We start from the raw sequence: 15,605 nt of genomic DNA on the forward strand, positions 1-15,605 counted from the left end.
TAAAAAGTTCAACATCAAGAGCAAGGTTATCAACTTTATAAGCAAAAACATCAATTTTACTAAACTTTTCCTCAATAGATTTATTAAAAGCAGTTTGTTTACTAATAAAGTCCTTAAGCATGACTTCAAGATCAGAGGGTGCACTTCTATTATTGTTGTAGGAATTACCATAATAATTGCCATAACTATTGCCATTATTAGAAGGATATGGCCTATAATTGTTACTACCAAAATTATTCCTATAAGCATTGTTGTTAAAATTATTGTTTTTAATGAAGTTCACATCAACATTCTCTTCATGAGCAACCAAAGAGGCTAAAGGAATATTATTTGGATCAACATGAGCTTAATATTAACAAGCATAGACATAACGGTATCAATCTTATCACTCAAGGAAGATGTTTCTTCAACATAATTTACCTTCTTACCTTGTGGAGCCCTCTCAGTGTGCCATTCAGAATAATTTATCATCATACCATCAAGGAGTTTTGTTGCAGCCCCCAAAGTGGTGGACATAAAGGTACCTCCAGCAGCTGAATCTAGAAGGTTTTTTGAAGAAAAAATCAGTCATGCATTTTTTTTTGGATGATCATCCAAGTAGCCAGTCCATGAGTGGGACAGTTCTTTACCAAAGATTTCATTCTTTCACAAGCTTGAGCAACATGTTCGTTAGCAATTTTTTTAAATTTCATTATGTCACTTCTCAAGGATATAACCTTAGCAGGAGCATAATATTTTCGAATGAAAGCATCTTTGCATTAAACCCAGGAATCAATACTATTTCTAGGCAAAGATAACAACGATTTTTTAGCTCTCCCTCTCAAAGAGAAAGGAAACAATTTCATTTTAATAATGTCTCCATCTCCATCCTTATACTTTTGCATCTCACAACGTTCAACAAAATTATTAAGGTGAGAAGCATCATCATCAATACTAACACCAGAAAATTGCTCCCTCATAACAAAATTTAACAAAGCAGGTTTAATTTCATAGAAAGCTGGTTCAGGAGATGGTGGAGCAATAGGTGTACAAATTAAATCATTGTTGTTTGTGCTAGTAAAGTCACACAACTTAGTGTTCTCAGGATTACTCATTTTAGCAAGATTAAAACAGAGCAACAAAAATAAAAACTATAATAGAAACTAATTTTTTTGTGTTTTTGATAAAAAGAAGCAAACAAGACAAAGTAAAATAAACTAAGAAAAAAACAAACTAAAGAGATTGGCGATGAGAGACTCCCCTTGCAGAAATCCTCTTTCTCCCCGGCAACGACGCCAGAAAAAATCTTGCAGTTGCCGTGGGAGTTGGCGATATCTGTGGTGTAACTTTTTCTTCAGTTCCCCGGCAACGGCGGCAGAAAAGAGCTTGATGTTGTGTAGAGCACGCAGTTAGGAACCCCAAGAGGAAGGTATGATGGGCACAACAATAAGTTTTCCCTCAGTAAAAAACCAAGGTTTAATCGGCCAGTAGGAGAAATATATCACTTTTGAAGATGTTGCTGGTTGGCTTTGGCAGGGCGCACTACCGTTGTCAACAACAACGTGGAACCTAAACACAACACAACCAAAATACTTTGCCAGAACTTACAGTGTATGAGTATGATCCTTTGTTTTCAGCAAAACCAGTGAGATCCTTTGTTTTCAGCAAAATAAACATCTCTTTATTTCACTGTATGAGTATGATAGTGGGTTCATGCCTCTAGTAATCAGTGTATGAGTATGATCTCTTTATTTCACTGCAAACAAACATCTCTTTCCGTACTATATGTCTAATCCTTTGTTTTCAGCAAAACCAGTGAGATCGGTGTAAAAGAAAGGACCGGGGTCCACAGTTCACTAGTGGTGTTTCTCCAGAAAGATAAATAACATGATGGGTAAACAAATTACAGCTGGGCAATTGACAGAATAAAGACCATATATGACAATATGATTACTATGAGATTCATTTGGGCAATACAAACAAGATCCATAGACCGCAATCCAACTGCATCTATGAATAGTAATCCACCCTCAGGATATCATCCGAACAACTTTGTGTATTAAGTTGGAAGCAACAGATTATTGCATTAAGTAAAGTGTGTAAAGTAAACAATAGAATTATCCTTGGATAAAGCATTGTTGTTTTCTGCCTAGTAGCAACATCACATCTACAACCTTAGGAGTTATTGTCACTCTCCCAGATTACTAGAGGCATGAACCCACTATCGAGCATAAATACTCCCTCTTGGAGTCACAAGCACATACTTGGCTAGAGCATATACTAGCAACGGAGAGAATGAAAGATCACAAATAACATATAAACATATCTATAATCAACTCAACCATAGTATTCAATATTCATCGGATCCTAGCAAACACAACATGTAGCATAACATAAAGATGATCTTGATCACGATAGGCAGCTCACAAGATCTAAACATGAAGCATAAAGAGTAGGCATTTTCAGAGGCGAGCATGGTGATGAAGATGCCTCCGGTAATGATCTTCCTCTCCGGTAGGGTGCCAGGAAGAGGTTCAGAACCCTCCCGAACTAGGGTCGATGATGGTGGCGGCTACGGAACTTTTCATGGATGGTGGCTCGGGTGTTTAGGTTTTTCCTGAGGATGTGAATTTATAGGCGAAAAGGTGAGGACGTTGGACGCTCGAGGGGCCCACACCATACATAGGCGCGACCAGGGGGTGGGCCGCACCTAGGGGTGGTGTGGCCACCTCCTGGCTGTTCTCCGTCTCCCCTTTGGAATCCATCTTCGTGACAGTAAAATAGGAACTTTAGCTTCATCCAATTTCGAGAATATTTCATGTACAACTTTTCTGAAATACAAAAACAACAGAAAATAGGAACTGACACTGTGACATCTTGTTTATAGATTAGTTCCAGAAAATGCATAAAAATACAACGAAGTGTAAACAAAACATATAGAAATTGGTGTAAAACAAGCATGGAGCATAAAAAATGATAGATACATTTGCAACGTATCAACCATCTATATCTCTTTCGAAGAGAATTAGTGGTTAGATTTTGGGCAGATGGCATAAAGCCAAGAGATATTATCGTATTAATGCTTCAACAGATAGTGCATTTCTTAATCGAAATCTCTGCAACTTCACAAGCAATAACATCATTCAGTATGATCTCAATTTAAACAAAAGAGAGATTCCATAAAACAAAACTCCTTAGCATTGACGATTTTGCTAGGCACGACGGTTTCAGAGGATGGGTGTTGTTGTTTCAGTAATGATGCAACTAGGTACAAGAGAGAGGGAGAGGTTGGAGATGTAAGTGGTACATGAGGGCATGGAGCAAATTTCTCTAACCCTAACTTGCAGCTCAATGGGTTGATACACATGTACAGGAGATGAGAAGGCAAGGAAAGATACCAAAGTTTTGAGAAGGATTAGTTGCCCAATTTAATTACTCTACAAGGTCTATTTGTAAAATGCACCAGCAAACCATGTTCTAATGCCCTCTATATCGAATATAATTGCTCAGTCTCTTTTAATATATCTTTTTTTTGTTGATCCGTCTAGTACATGCAATTCGACCTGCAGGGTCTGGATCTAAATCCTAGCCAACATAGTATTAAAAATAAATATTTACGATCATCCTAAAAAAACAAAAGACACACGTTTAAGAACCGTGCGAGATTAAGAAAAAAGATGAGGTGATGTGTTAAATATAATTATATAATCTGTCCCAAGAAATCGGTCTTGTGATTAAACTGCATAGTGCATGCAATTGCCCGCTCTAGTCAATGTATCCTCTAGTTGGTGGCCCATAATCCATCGGTAAAATAATGTTTTGAAATATAAAATGAGTTTTTTTTGACACACATATAAAATTAGTTCAATACCTTCAAAAAAATATAAAATGAGTTCAATGCATAATCCATCGGTAAAAAATGTTTTGAAATATAAAATAAGTTCCATGCGATCAGGGCTGGGCATATCTCGGGCCGAGCCGGGCTTCGGGCCGGGCCAATAAAAGCCCAACATGTAAAGGTTAGGCCCAAGCCCGGCCCGACCCGGAGAAATTATGTGTTTTCTAGGCCCGAGCCCGGCCCGAGGGCAAAGCACAACAGCCCGAGGCCCGGCCCGACGGCCGAACCTGATGATATCCCAGTAAAATATGGGGGAAAAAAGGCTCTGTTGTTGCATAACTTGCATTACAGAAGAAACTTGTACGAAATTAAGAGAGAAAAAAGAGAAATCAAACATAGGGATTGTCCGATGCGAATTTGTACAGATCCATTTGAGTTCCATATATACAAATACATAAGAGAAACATCCACGTGACCTTGTTTCCTCACATCAATAGATCTACTTGAACTAAAAGAAGTGCAGGGAGAAAACGAACCTGAGGTTGGGTGGTTAGGAGGATGGTTGTACCCCATCCCACCAGAGTTCAAACCACAGGTTTGACATCTGTGTGTCTCATAAAGGCGGAATATTCATTCAGTGGGAGGCGACGTTCCCGTCGACGACGAGGCGCTCGTGGTGACTTCGTCAATTTCAAGATCCAATCCGCCGGCTCATTCTTCCGGAGGTGCTCATAGGGGTAGGGTGTGCGTGTGTGCGTTCATAGGGGTGAGTGTATGCGCGTGTATATAAGCGTCTGCGTTTGTATTGTGTTTCTCAAAAAAAAGCTAGTAGAATAGACTAAACTAGGTGAATCTGGATGCGTGAGCCCTTGACTATGCTTCAACACAGCCGCGCTGGATGCAATCCAACTTGAGAACAAGGCTCTGATTCGGGAACGCCGCGAGGAAATCTGCACAGCAAGCACGGGTGGACGGCGGCATCTGTGTACGGGTGCGGATGACAGGCCAAGATGCACGGGCGGACGATTGCGGCGGCCGGTGGCCGACGAGCACCACCACGACAGGAACGCGGGGGAGATGAGTCGAGAACTCGAGTGGAGGGTGGAGTGTTTGCGTCGCCGCCATCGACTGTGAGATGGGGATGGGATTTATGTAGCTAGGGTTGTGTCCCGTGGCTCTGTGAGGCTGCGGGGGTTTTTATATGGCGGCTGTAGGTGGGATTTGCGGGCGAGGCATCACAGATTTGCACAAAATATAGTGTTGTCGGGCCGGGCCGGGCTACATTCGGGCTATAAATTGAGGCCCGAGCCCGGCCCGACTATTGCTGCAGCCTGTAAATTGAGGCCCAGGCCCGGCCCAAGGTGCAAGACTAGCCCAACCCAGCCCAGGATTTTCGGGCCGGGCCCGGGCCGGGCTGCCCATGGCCAGATATGCATTCCAGTGGAAGCACCGTGCCACGTCATCCCTCCCATACCCCCGTCCGTCCTCCTTCTCCCAACCACCGGCTCCCCATTTTCTCTCCACGCCTCGGCCGCGCACAGAGCACCCACACCGGTGCCGGCGGCGCCCTTCACCACCAGCGATTGCGACATACGTGGTCCTGTGACACCCTCTCGGCGCGATCCCTGCACTGAATCGCGCCGCCGCAGTCCGGATCGAAGCCGCCGCCGCAAACCCTAGCCGTCGCCGCTCGTTTCCTCTCCGACATCGACATCGACATCGGCGACGGCGGCCCGGAGGAGAGATCTAGGGCCGCGCTGCGTAGGCCGGATTTCCAAATGATCACGGAGAAGAGGTGAGGCCTTTGTTCGATCCCGAGATCCTCCTTAAGGCGCGCCGTTCACGGTTTGACCGGTCGATTTCAATTTCTGGGTGGGAGCTATGCGTTTGATTTGGGGTTAGGTGTCGATTGAAGGACCGACCCGAGGTCGTATGGTTCTCGTAGGTAATTTTTACTTGCCAAATCAGTACGCCCTTGATTGCAGGGTTTTGATAGGGTTTGTGGGTTATAGTATTTTCTCTGTCCGTCGATAGATTTGGCTGTTCGATTCCGCGCATCTTTTGGTATGGCGTACTAGCGCTAGCGACTATGGTTGTCCATCTCTGACTTCCTGGTTCATTCTTCCTGTGTGTACTCTTTCATCAGTTAGGCTGTAACTCGAGCTGTACGCATGGGCTACCACTTTGGCCTTGCAGACAGTCTTGCGTACTCTAATGATGCAAGATATTAGAAACGAGGTAGACAATTTGGTAAATTTAGATTTTTTCTGCTAGTGCTGCAGGGTTGCAATTACCTATGCACATGCACACTCGCTTCAGGCTACCTTTTCCTAGCAGTGCAGCCTAAATTATTATTAAACCTCACAACACAGGTTCTCCTTGATTTTGAATTTGGAGGTTCACTGATGAATTACTCGACACTGTTTAATACGTTTTGGTATCTTGTCTTCAGTTAGGCTACAAGGCACCAGGGCATGTCACCCCCTCTTCAATTTGTTGAAGTTTTGATTTATGAGGCCGTCATGCTACTGTAGTTGAGTTCTGATCCCTGCAACTGCTGAATTTGTAATAAGTAGGATGTCTGCAAAGGTGTCAAGGTACTATGATCACTTACCATATGCTTTGGCACTGTCGATGGGTGTATTCACATAGTTAAGTTAGGTATGAAAGTTGCCACCAACATAATTATGGGTTAGTCATGTTTCATACAGTCTTGAGCTCTATGCGTTTAATCTTCTTCATAAGAATGGTCTGAAAATGGTCACTTACCATATCCTTTGGCACCGTCGATGGGTATTCACATAGTAGTTAAATTATGTATGAAGCTTGTCACTAGCATAGTAATCGACTTGCTATGTTTTTGTCCTGCCTTTAGCTCTATGGCGTTTAATCTGCTTGATGAGAGTGATGGCCTGAAAATAATGTACATTATACATTTTTTTTTGCTTTGTTGACAAATTTTAATTCGGCTCATTTTTGTCCTTGAGATTAGTTTTGTAAGGTCAATTGACCGGATGATATTTAATCAAGTATATCGAACTGTAATATTATCTCATCAAGCAACATTTTGATCATTATCAACCTTCTCTGGTTGATACTGTTCCTGTTGCTACTCTGTGTTAGCTAGTCTGGTGAAAGAACTTTTTTTTTTGGTAGATGGTGAAAGAGCATTTGTTGTGATTCGTTATCAAAGTTGCTCGATGTTTTGCTGAAGCCTGTAAGGCAGCATAACTTGCTTCACCAGTACTAAGGTTTTCAGTTTTTATTTTCTTTAATCACAACCTAGGAAAAATGAGAGTGGCATTTTGATTGATTTCCACTAGATGTACCTGTATAGTATGACCTTTTGAGTGTTTTTCAACTTCCAGGTGTTCTGGATGCACCTTTTATGGACATATTTGGCGATTTGAATTATTTCAAAAACTTGCTGGTAGAAGTTAGATGTCTTTGCTATTTGTTGTCATAGATGCATGATGTGCACTGATGCTCATCTATTTTTCAGGCTTCCGGAAGTCAATTCTGCTAGGATGGCTGATTGGGCTAATCTTCAGACTGATATTGTTGGTACAATCATAAGGAAGCTTGCCATCCCTGACTATATCAGATTCCGTGCCGTATGCACCTCGTGGAACCGTGTCTGTGCCTGCAGGGATGTATCCAACAATCCAAGGGTAGACCCATGGCTGATGCTCCCCACAAAGATGCTCGAGGATGCTAAATTTTTCAGCATACCTGAAAGAAAGAATGAAACCATACGCATCCTGAGTATTGCCACGATCTGTGGCTCCGCGTGGACTCCTGTTGGTTCCTCCAATGGTTGGCTTGTCTTCTTCAACCCGACTCTGGGAACCATCCAGCTGGTTAATCCAATCAGCAGTGCTCAGTTCCAACTCCCCCCAGTCGGATGCAAGCCGTTCTCCAAAGCCGTGTTGCTTGACATGAGTGAGAGTAACTTCAGCGTTGCTGTCATCTATGGCGACCAAAAAGGATACAAAGTGACATGCAAAGGAAGCAAAGGCTGGTCATCTGTTGATTCAAAACACGTCCTGATAGATGTCTTCAAGCACAGAAGTCAACTTTACACCATTGACATATATGGTACGGTCGAGCTGTGGGCAGAGCCACCCAGTGCATGGCCGGATGAGGATGGCCTGCTGGTGGATCCAAATCTGCATCACAACTTTGCGCCGGATGAGGATTACCCGATATGGGATCAATATGTGTATGACAACTGGATGGAGGACCAGCCGGATGAGGACGGCCCGGATGAGGATGGCTTGCTGTTGGGTCCAAATCTGCATCACAACTTCGCGCCGGATGAGGACGACCTGATGGGGGGCCCATATCTGCATGACAACTTCGAGCTGGACGAGGAGGGCCCGCTGGTGTATCCAAATCTGCATCACAACTTCGGCCCGGATGAGGATGACCCAATGGGTATTCCATATCTGTATGACGACTTGGAGCTGGTGGATCCGCTGGTGGATCCAAATCAATTAAACTGTCTGGTGGAGACCCCAGCTGGTGATCTCATGAAGGTTAAGCGTCAATCTGAGAGCAAGTTTGCGGTGTGGATCCTGAACAAGGGGACATCTTCCTTCGAGAGGACTAATGACATTGGGGAATTCGGGCTGTTTGTCAGCCGCTACAGCTCGTTCTGTCTCCTGACTAAGGACCATCCGAATGTGAAGTCGAACCACGTCTACTTCATCGACAGCTACAAGAACCTGTGCGCGTTCAACCTCGAGCATGGGACGAAGGAGCTCGTGGAAGCCCTCGAAACACTCGGTGCGCATAATCAGCAAGACATGTACTTGCTGGGGCGCCCAGGAGTACATTCATTCTTATGGTTCACCCCTTCACTGAAATGAGGGAACGCGTGCAAAGGTAAAAATAGCCCCTTGGAACTTTTGTCGCGAAACCAGCTGCCTGAACTTGAACAGCTCATCGGTTGCGTTGTATGGTATATGCAGTTTGCCTGTGCTGTTATACTCCCTCCGTCCTAAAATAGTTATCTTAGTTTTGACAAAATTTGGATGTATCTCTAAATTTTGTCAAATTTTAGACAAGTTTCATGAGACGCAGGGAGTACGGCATATCCAGATTTGCCGTTTTATCAACAGTTCATCAGGGTGACTATAATCTGTAGTTTGATATCTTGTACTCCCTCCGTCCCAGTTCGCAAGGCAAATTCCCAAAAAATATTTGTCCCAAAATCTCTCACCTCCTAGGCACATTTTGCATTTAATGTGGGAGTAAACTAATTTATTTTTGCATGCAAACACTCATCTTTTCATCTCCCACCACGCACTAGTACTCCATGTATGTGAAACCACCGCGGACTAGTACTCCATGCATGTGAAAGGCAAAGTTTTTGCATGTTTTAACGTGCAAATTTAGAGCCAATGGGAATTCACCTTGGGCCAAGATATTTGAAAACTTTGCCTTGCGAACTGGGACGGAGGGAGTACTTGACTTTGAGTCACTGATATACGTCCGTCTGTCCGTGCCTGATAACTCGGAAAAGCTTCGAGCCCACATACATTTGTGCCCACTGTCATCCATGATGCCCGCTCGCGTCATGATTTCGGGTCATCTTCCACATCGTCGTGTAACAGAGTATCCTATAAATCGATGACGACGCTGCCTAAAGCCACTCAAGTCTTGGTCAACACCAGACTCGACGAAGATGTGGTTTGTCGAGTGCGCCATAAAGTGAGAGCACGTCGCTGGATAGCGAATGCCACTCGTTTGTATAGGCACGAATGGACATGTCTTTATTTGTCTAGCTAATTGATTAATCATTTTTTAGGTGACTGAAAATTACCATATTTTCAGGCAACTGAGAAATAGTACCTCTTCCGTTCCAAATTACTTAATGTAGCTTTATTTTAAAATGAGCGAATATACACACTAAAAAATGTGTAAATATACATATATGAGATTAAATTTGATCGAAACTGCATCAGCTAATCAGGAATGGAGAGATAACAAAATGTCTTTGAAATACAAAGAAACAGGAAACCCCAAGTGTAGCCCAGGTTACATGTAATCATTTTTTTTCGTTTTGAAACTTGAAAACTTTTTTTTTCAAAGATTTTTTTAAACCCGGAGACAATATTGTATTCTGTTAGTGTAAATTTTCAGAACGAAGTACATTATATTTAGCTCTCAGTAAAAACAATCATAAAATGACAAAATAGAGATACTGGCGTACCGTTCATTACTATTCACTTGCGCCGAAACCAAGATTTATTATTTTCGCTGAGCCCAAAAATGCAACATATTTCATTCTGATAATTTATACTAATATTTTCAACGAATTGTTTTTTTCTTTTTTCTTTTGAAAATTTTGAATTCAAATTTTCAGAGGCTAAAAAACGACCTCCACTTAGCCCTAGCTAAAAAAGAAAGAAATATTCCATTCTCAAAGAAACATCCTTAAAAAATGCGTTCGATGCAAACTATGATAGACATCCCACGGAAGCACGTGCCACGTCATCCCTCCCATATCGGCAGCTCCGTCCGACCTCCCTCTTCCTCCCACCCCGGCTCCCCAATTTCTCTGCTCGCCCCCACGGCGCACCCGCACCGGTGACGGCGGCGAAGGTCGCCGCCGGCGGTTGCGACAGACGTGCTTCTTCTACTCCCTCTCCGCGCGATCCCTGCACTGAATCGCGCCGCCGCAGTTCGGATCGAAGCCGCCGTCAAACCCTACCCGCCGCCGCTCGATTCCTCTCCGACGTCACCGACGCCGGCCCGGAGGAGAGATCCAGGACCTCGTTGTGTAGGCCGAATTTCCGGTTTCTCACGGAGAAGAGGTGAGCCCTAGCTCCTATACGCGTACCGTGTTTATTGGTTTGACCACTCGATCTCAATTTCTTGTTGGGGGGTCGTGCGTTTGATTTGGGATTTATCTGTATATTCAAGGATTGATCCCAGGTCGTGCGGTTCTGATAGGTAATTTTACTGGCGGGGTGGAGTGGCGCCTCGATTGAGGGGTTTTGGTAGGGTTTGGGGGTTATAGATTCCGTGGCATCTTTTCTTTTCTTACCTGAGAGTAAAGATGGAGCAGCCTAGTTATGTACTGGACGTGTAGTAAATATTGCATCTCTAGCTGCTTGTTCATTCGTCCCGTGTGTATTCTTTCATCAGTTAGTGTTAGGATTAATCTTGATTCACGTATTTGCATACGTATTCTAGGTTTGCGTGTAGGTTGATTGTTAGGCTAAGCTGTCCAAGGAAGACATGTGGCTGTATGCGCGGTGCGTATAAGCTACAGGTTTGGGATGGAAAGAGTGCAGGTGAGATGCCAACGTGACGTGCGATGCGGGTGTCGCCGTGTGAAGCCGTTGCACGGCGAACCAGATGCATGAGCTGTCCATGTTCAGTTAGTCGAGTGAGTAAGGAAGTTAGTTCAGTTTGTTAGCTGCTGCATGTTTGAGTTGTTACTAGCAGAAGAATAGGTCTTAGAGCATGCATGGTGGAGGGCTGAGTGATGTGTGGATCGTGGAGTGATTCTAGGTGGCCATACGAGTTGTTCTGGTCGTGTGCTAGTAGTGGCACTAGTGGCGCTGCATACTGTCAGGTGTTTGCACTTGTATATATAGTTTGCATTGTGTTGATGAAGAGGCAAGTGGGCAGAGCAACAATGTATTCTCTATGTGATACCAAGGAAACAAATGCGTGTGGCAAAGCCATTGTTTTCCCTCCTTGGTGAGTCTGTGTGCGTGTGTTTCTGAGTTTCTCCATTCTGTGTGAGAGACACAAGAGAGGTAGAGAAGGAGAAGAAGATGGGGCTGCGAGATGCAGCTCCAACAGTTAGACTGTACCTATTTGACATTCGAGTTTTACGCATGGGCTACCACTTTGGCCTTGCAGACAGTCTTGCACACTCTAGTGATGCAAAATATTAGAAACGAGGTCGACAATTTGGTCATTCAGATTATTTCTCCTAGTGTCGCAGGGTTGCAATTACATATGTACATGCACACTCACTTCAGTTTTGTATGGAAATGTTTTACATATGGGCTACCTTTCCCTCCCAGCGCACAAGCAGCCTAAATTGTTATCAAACCTTGCAACACGTAGAACGAAGGTTCTCCTTTTTTTTGGAGTTTGTTTCAGGGGCCAATTACTTAATCCTGTTTAATACGTGTTGGTGTCTTGTCATCAGTTATGCTACAAGGCACCAGGCCATGTTCCCCCTCTTCAATCTGTTGAAGTTTCAATCTATGATGCTGCTGTCATGCTACAGCAGTTGAGTTTTGATACCTGCAACAGCTGAATTGGTAATAAGTAGCATGTCTGCAAAGGTGTCAAGGTACTATGATTCCTTACCATATGCTTCGGCGCTGCCGATGGGTGTGTTCACATAGTTTAGCTATGTATTAAACTTGCCACCAACATAATTATGGGTTAGTCATGTTTCATACAGACTTGAGCTCTATGCGTTTAATATTCTTCATAAGAATGACGGTCTGAAAATGGTCTTTTACCATATGCTTCGGCACTGTCAATGGGTGTATTCACATAGTTAAGTTATGTATGAAGCTTGTCACCAACATAGCTGTGGGCTAGTCATGTTTTCGCCCAAGCTTTTGCTCTATGCTGTTTAATCTGCTTGATGAGAATGATTGTCTGAAAATGGTGTACGTATTATTTTTCTATTTTTGTTCACTATTTTTAACTTGGCTCATTTTGGTCCTTAGATTTTAGTTTTGTAAGATCAGTTTACTGGATGATATTTAATCGGCTATATCAAGCAAAATTGAGATCCTTAGCAGTCATCCTTCTTGATACTGTTCCAGATGATACTACCTGTTAGCTGGTCTGGTGAAAGAGCATTTCAAGTGAATAGTTATCAAAGTTACTTGATGTTTTGCTAAAGCCTATGCGGCATTACAACTTGTTTCACCAGTATTCAGGTTTTCAGTTTTCATTATTGAACTTAGCTGTCTTTTTTCTTATTTTTTCTTGATCGCAACCCAGAATAAAAAAGCGTGGCGTTTAGTTTGATTTCCACTAGATGCATCTAACCTTTTGGTGTACATGTCAGAAGGTGTTTCTCAACTCCTAGGTGGCCTGGAGCCCTAGATGCATTTTTGTAGACATATTTGGCCTCTTTATTTTTTGTGAAATTATGGTAGAATTTGATGTCTTTGCTATTTGGTTTCATAGATGCATGATGTCTGCTGATACACAGCTATTTTTTCAGGCTTCCGGAAGTTAATTCTGCTAGGATGGCTGATTGGGCTAATCTTCAGACTGATATTGTTGGTTCAATTGTAAGGAAGCTTGCCATCCCTGACTATATCAGATTCCGCGCAGTATGCACGTCGTGGAACCGTGTCTGTGTCTGCAGGGATGTATCCAATGATCCAAGGGTAGACCCATGGCTGATGCTCCCCACAAAGACGCTTGAGGATGCTAAATTTTTCAGTATACCTGAAAGAAAGAATGAAACCATCCGTATCCTGAGTACTGCCACGATCTTTGGCTCCGTGTGGACTCCTGTTGGTTCTTCCCATGGCTGGCTTGTCTTCTTCAACCTGAACCAGGGAACCATCCAGTTGGTTAATCCCATCAGCGGCGGTCAGTTCGAACTGCCCCCACTCGGACGCGAGCACTTCTCCAAGGCGGTGTTGCTTGACATGAGTGAGAGCAACTTCAGTGTTGCTATTGTCTATGGCAATCGAAAAGGATATAAGGTGACACGCAAAGGAAGCAGAAGCTGGTCATTTGTTGATTCCAAACATATCCTAATTGATATTTTCAAGCACAGAAGGCAACTTTACACCATCGACATATATGGCACTATCGAGGTGTGGGCAGAGCCACCCCGTTCATGGCCGGATGCAGACGGCCCGCTTGTTGATCCATATATGCATCCTAGCCTCGCCCAGCGGAAATTTAACTGTCTGGTGGAGACCCCAGCTGGTGATCTCGTGAAGGTTAAGCGCCAATCTCAGAACAAGTTTGCGGCGTGGATCCTGAACAGAGAGACATCTTCATTCGAGAGGACCGAAGACATTGGGGAGTTCGCTTTGTTCGTCAGCCACCACAACTCGTTCTGTTTCCCGACCAAGGACCATCTGAGCCTCAAGGCGAACTGCGTCTACTTCATCGACAACTACAAGAACCTGTGTGCGTTCAACCTCGAGCATGGGACCAAGGAGCTCATACAAGGCCTCGAAACTCCGGCGCTCCCACGACAGGACGCATTCTTATGGTTCATACCTTCACTGAAATGAGGTAGAAGCAGCCGTGTGCCTATATCCTATAGTTGATCGCTAAATCCCTGAATTTCCCTAACTAAGTAATGAACGTATTCGTGGCACTTTTGTGGCAGAACCAGCTGCCTGAAGTTTGAACAGCTCGTTGGTTGCATGCTCGCTGTATATGCAGTTTGTGTTTTCAGATAAAGTTGGCACTGTATTACATCACGTATATGGTCTTTGCCATTCTATCTTGCACGTGAACAGTACAATTTTTGGCGACAAATCTCCCTCTGGCTAAGCTGAGACTTTGCTCAGAATTCAGAAGTGTAACGGATTGTTTGGTAGCCTGGGGCAACTCAGAAATTCTCATCTCAACCGAGATTTTGAGAGAAACATGTGTTTATTAGCTCGAGTCAACTCATCTCAGCTATGCCCACTTCATACAGAAAAGCCTCCTCAGCCAGTTGAGCTTCACAACCTAGAAAAGCCTCCTCAGCCACTTGAGCTTCACAACCTAGCCCGGGCGAGCTCATCCCGCAAAAAATCCCCACGCGTCCTTCCGCAGCTGGCTCGCGCACCCCCCAAACCTTCACCCGCACGACTTCTATCTCCTCATTCTTTTCTTCACCCCGGCTGCTTCCTCCCTCTTAGCTCCGACCACCGCGCTGCTAGGCTTTGAGCACTGAGCCCCAGGCCCCAAAGACCGCGCTGCCGCTAGGGACGACTTGTGTCGCTGCTAGGCCGTCCTCCCACTCCCATCGCAGCTAGAGCGCCCCCGCTACGCTCCTACCACCGCGCAGCTAGGCCCCGAAGAACGCGCCGCCTCTAGGCTGCCCTCCCGTCTCGGCCAGAGCGCCCCCGTTAGGCCCCGACCACCGCGCCGCCAGGCCACGAATGCTCGCGCCACCGCCAAGCCATCTGCCGCCACCGTCAGGGCATCCAAGGTCTCCACCAGCAGGGTCTCCTCATGAACGGACCCGATTGCTTTTTTTTTTATTCTTTTGAAGGCCCCTTTTGTAAAAAACTGGCCTTGTTTGTAAAACTTGCCCTAATTGAATTATTCAGTATTTTACATTTAGATAGTCTCAACTTTGTTCAAATATATTAAATTAGTGCTAAAATCAATTTTGGTGGTATCCTAACCATCTCATCTCATACAAGTGCTACCAAACAACATCTCATCTCATCTCTTCTAATACATGTGCTACTAAACACCATCTCATCTCTCATCTCATACAAGTGCTACCAAACAACATCTCATCTCATCTCTTCTAATACATGTGCTACTAAACACCATCTCATCTTAGTTTAGCTTGGTTATCATGTATGAGAGGAGATAGTTAGAGCATCCACAGCCGTCTCCCCGACGAGGGCCCTAGGACGCCTTTTTTTCATCCGGATGGACGAAAATGGCCCAGTCGTGCCCCCGGTTTCTCGTTTTCGTCAGGATTAGGCCTTTCATCCGTCCGGAGAGCCCAGACCATCCCCGCCCCCCGGGGTGCGATCGGGGACTCCAGACGAGAGAAAAGCGGGGACGGGCCCGCTCTGTCGGTGAGAGAACAGAGGAA

At 44.4% G+C, this 15,605-nt stretch overlaps 2 protein-coding genes across 4 annotated transcripts; both read left to right on the forward strand.

The window, feature by feature from the left end:
- Nucleotides 1-5,366: 5,366 nt before the first annotated feature.
- LOC124659483 (putative F-box protein At5g14160) lies at nucleotides 5,367-14,242 on the forward strand. Of its 3 annotated transcripts, none has more exons than XM_047197349.1 (3): nucleotides 5,367-5,612; nucleotides 6,270-6,414; nucleotides 13,035-14,242. In XM_047197349.1, the coding sequence occupies exons 2-3, from the start codon at nucleotides 6,395-6,397 to the stop codon at nucleotides 14,068-14,070; spliced, it is 1,056 nt and encodes a 351-aa protein (XP_047053305.1). In that variant the 5' UTR covers nucleotides 5,367-5,612; nucleotides 6,270-6,394; the 3' UTR covers nucleotides 14,071-14,242. The 3 variants fall into 3 exon arrangements, with proteins under 3 accessions (XP_047053305.1, XP_047053306.1, XP_047053304.1); XM_047197348.1 differs by lacking the exons at nucleotides 5,367-5,612; nucleotides 6,270-6,414 and adding exons at nucleotides 10,533-10,638; nucleotides 11,994-12,140; XM_047197350.1 differs by lacking the exon at nucleotides 6,270-6,414.
- LOC124659482 lies at nucleotides 6,462-8,711 on the forward strand. Its single transcript, XM_047197346.1, has one exon. The coding sequence runs from the start codon at nucleotides 7,288-7,290 to the stop codon at nucleotides 8,686-8,688; it is 1,401 nt and encodes a 466-aa protein (XP_047053302.1). The 5' UTR covers nucleotides 6,462-7,287; the 3' UTR covers nucleotides 8,689-8,711.
- Nucleotides 14,243-15,605: the final 1,363 nt, after the last annotated feature.

The sequence above is a fragment of the Lolium rigidum genome, chromosome 6, assembly GCF_022539505.1.
Source record: "Lolium rigidum isolate FL_2022 chromosome 6, APGP_CSIRO_Lrig_0.1, whole genome shotgun sequence".
Taxonomy (NCBI): domain Eukaryota; kingdom Viridiplantae; phylum Streptophyta; class Magnoliopsida; order Poales; family Poaceae; genus Lolium; species Lolium rigidum.

Coding starts and splice junctions, on each gene's coding strand:
- LOC124659483 (XM_047197349.1), top strand. CDS start 6,395: ATGTCTGCAAAGGTGTCAAG. Junction 6,415..13,034: donor ATGTCTGCAAAGGTGTCAAG/GTACTATGATCA, acceptor CTATTTTTTCAG/GCTTCCGGAAGTTAATTCTG.
- LOC124659482 (XM_047197346.1), top strand. CDS start 7,288: ATGATGTGCACTGATGCTCATCTATTTTTCAGGCTTCCGGAAGTCAAT.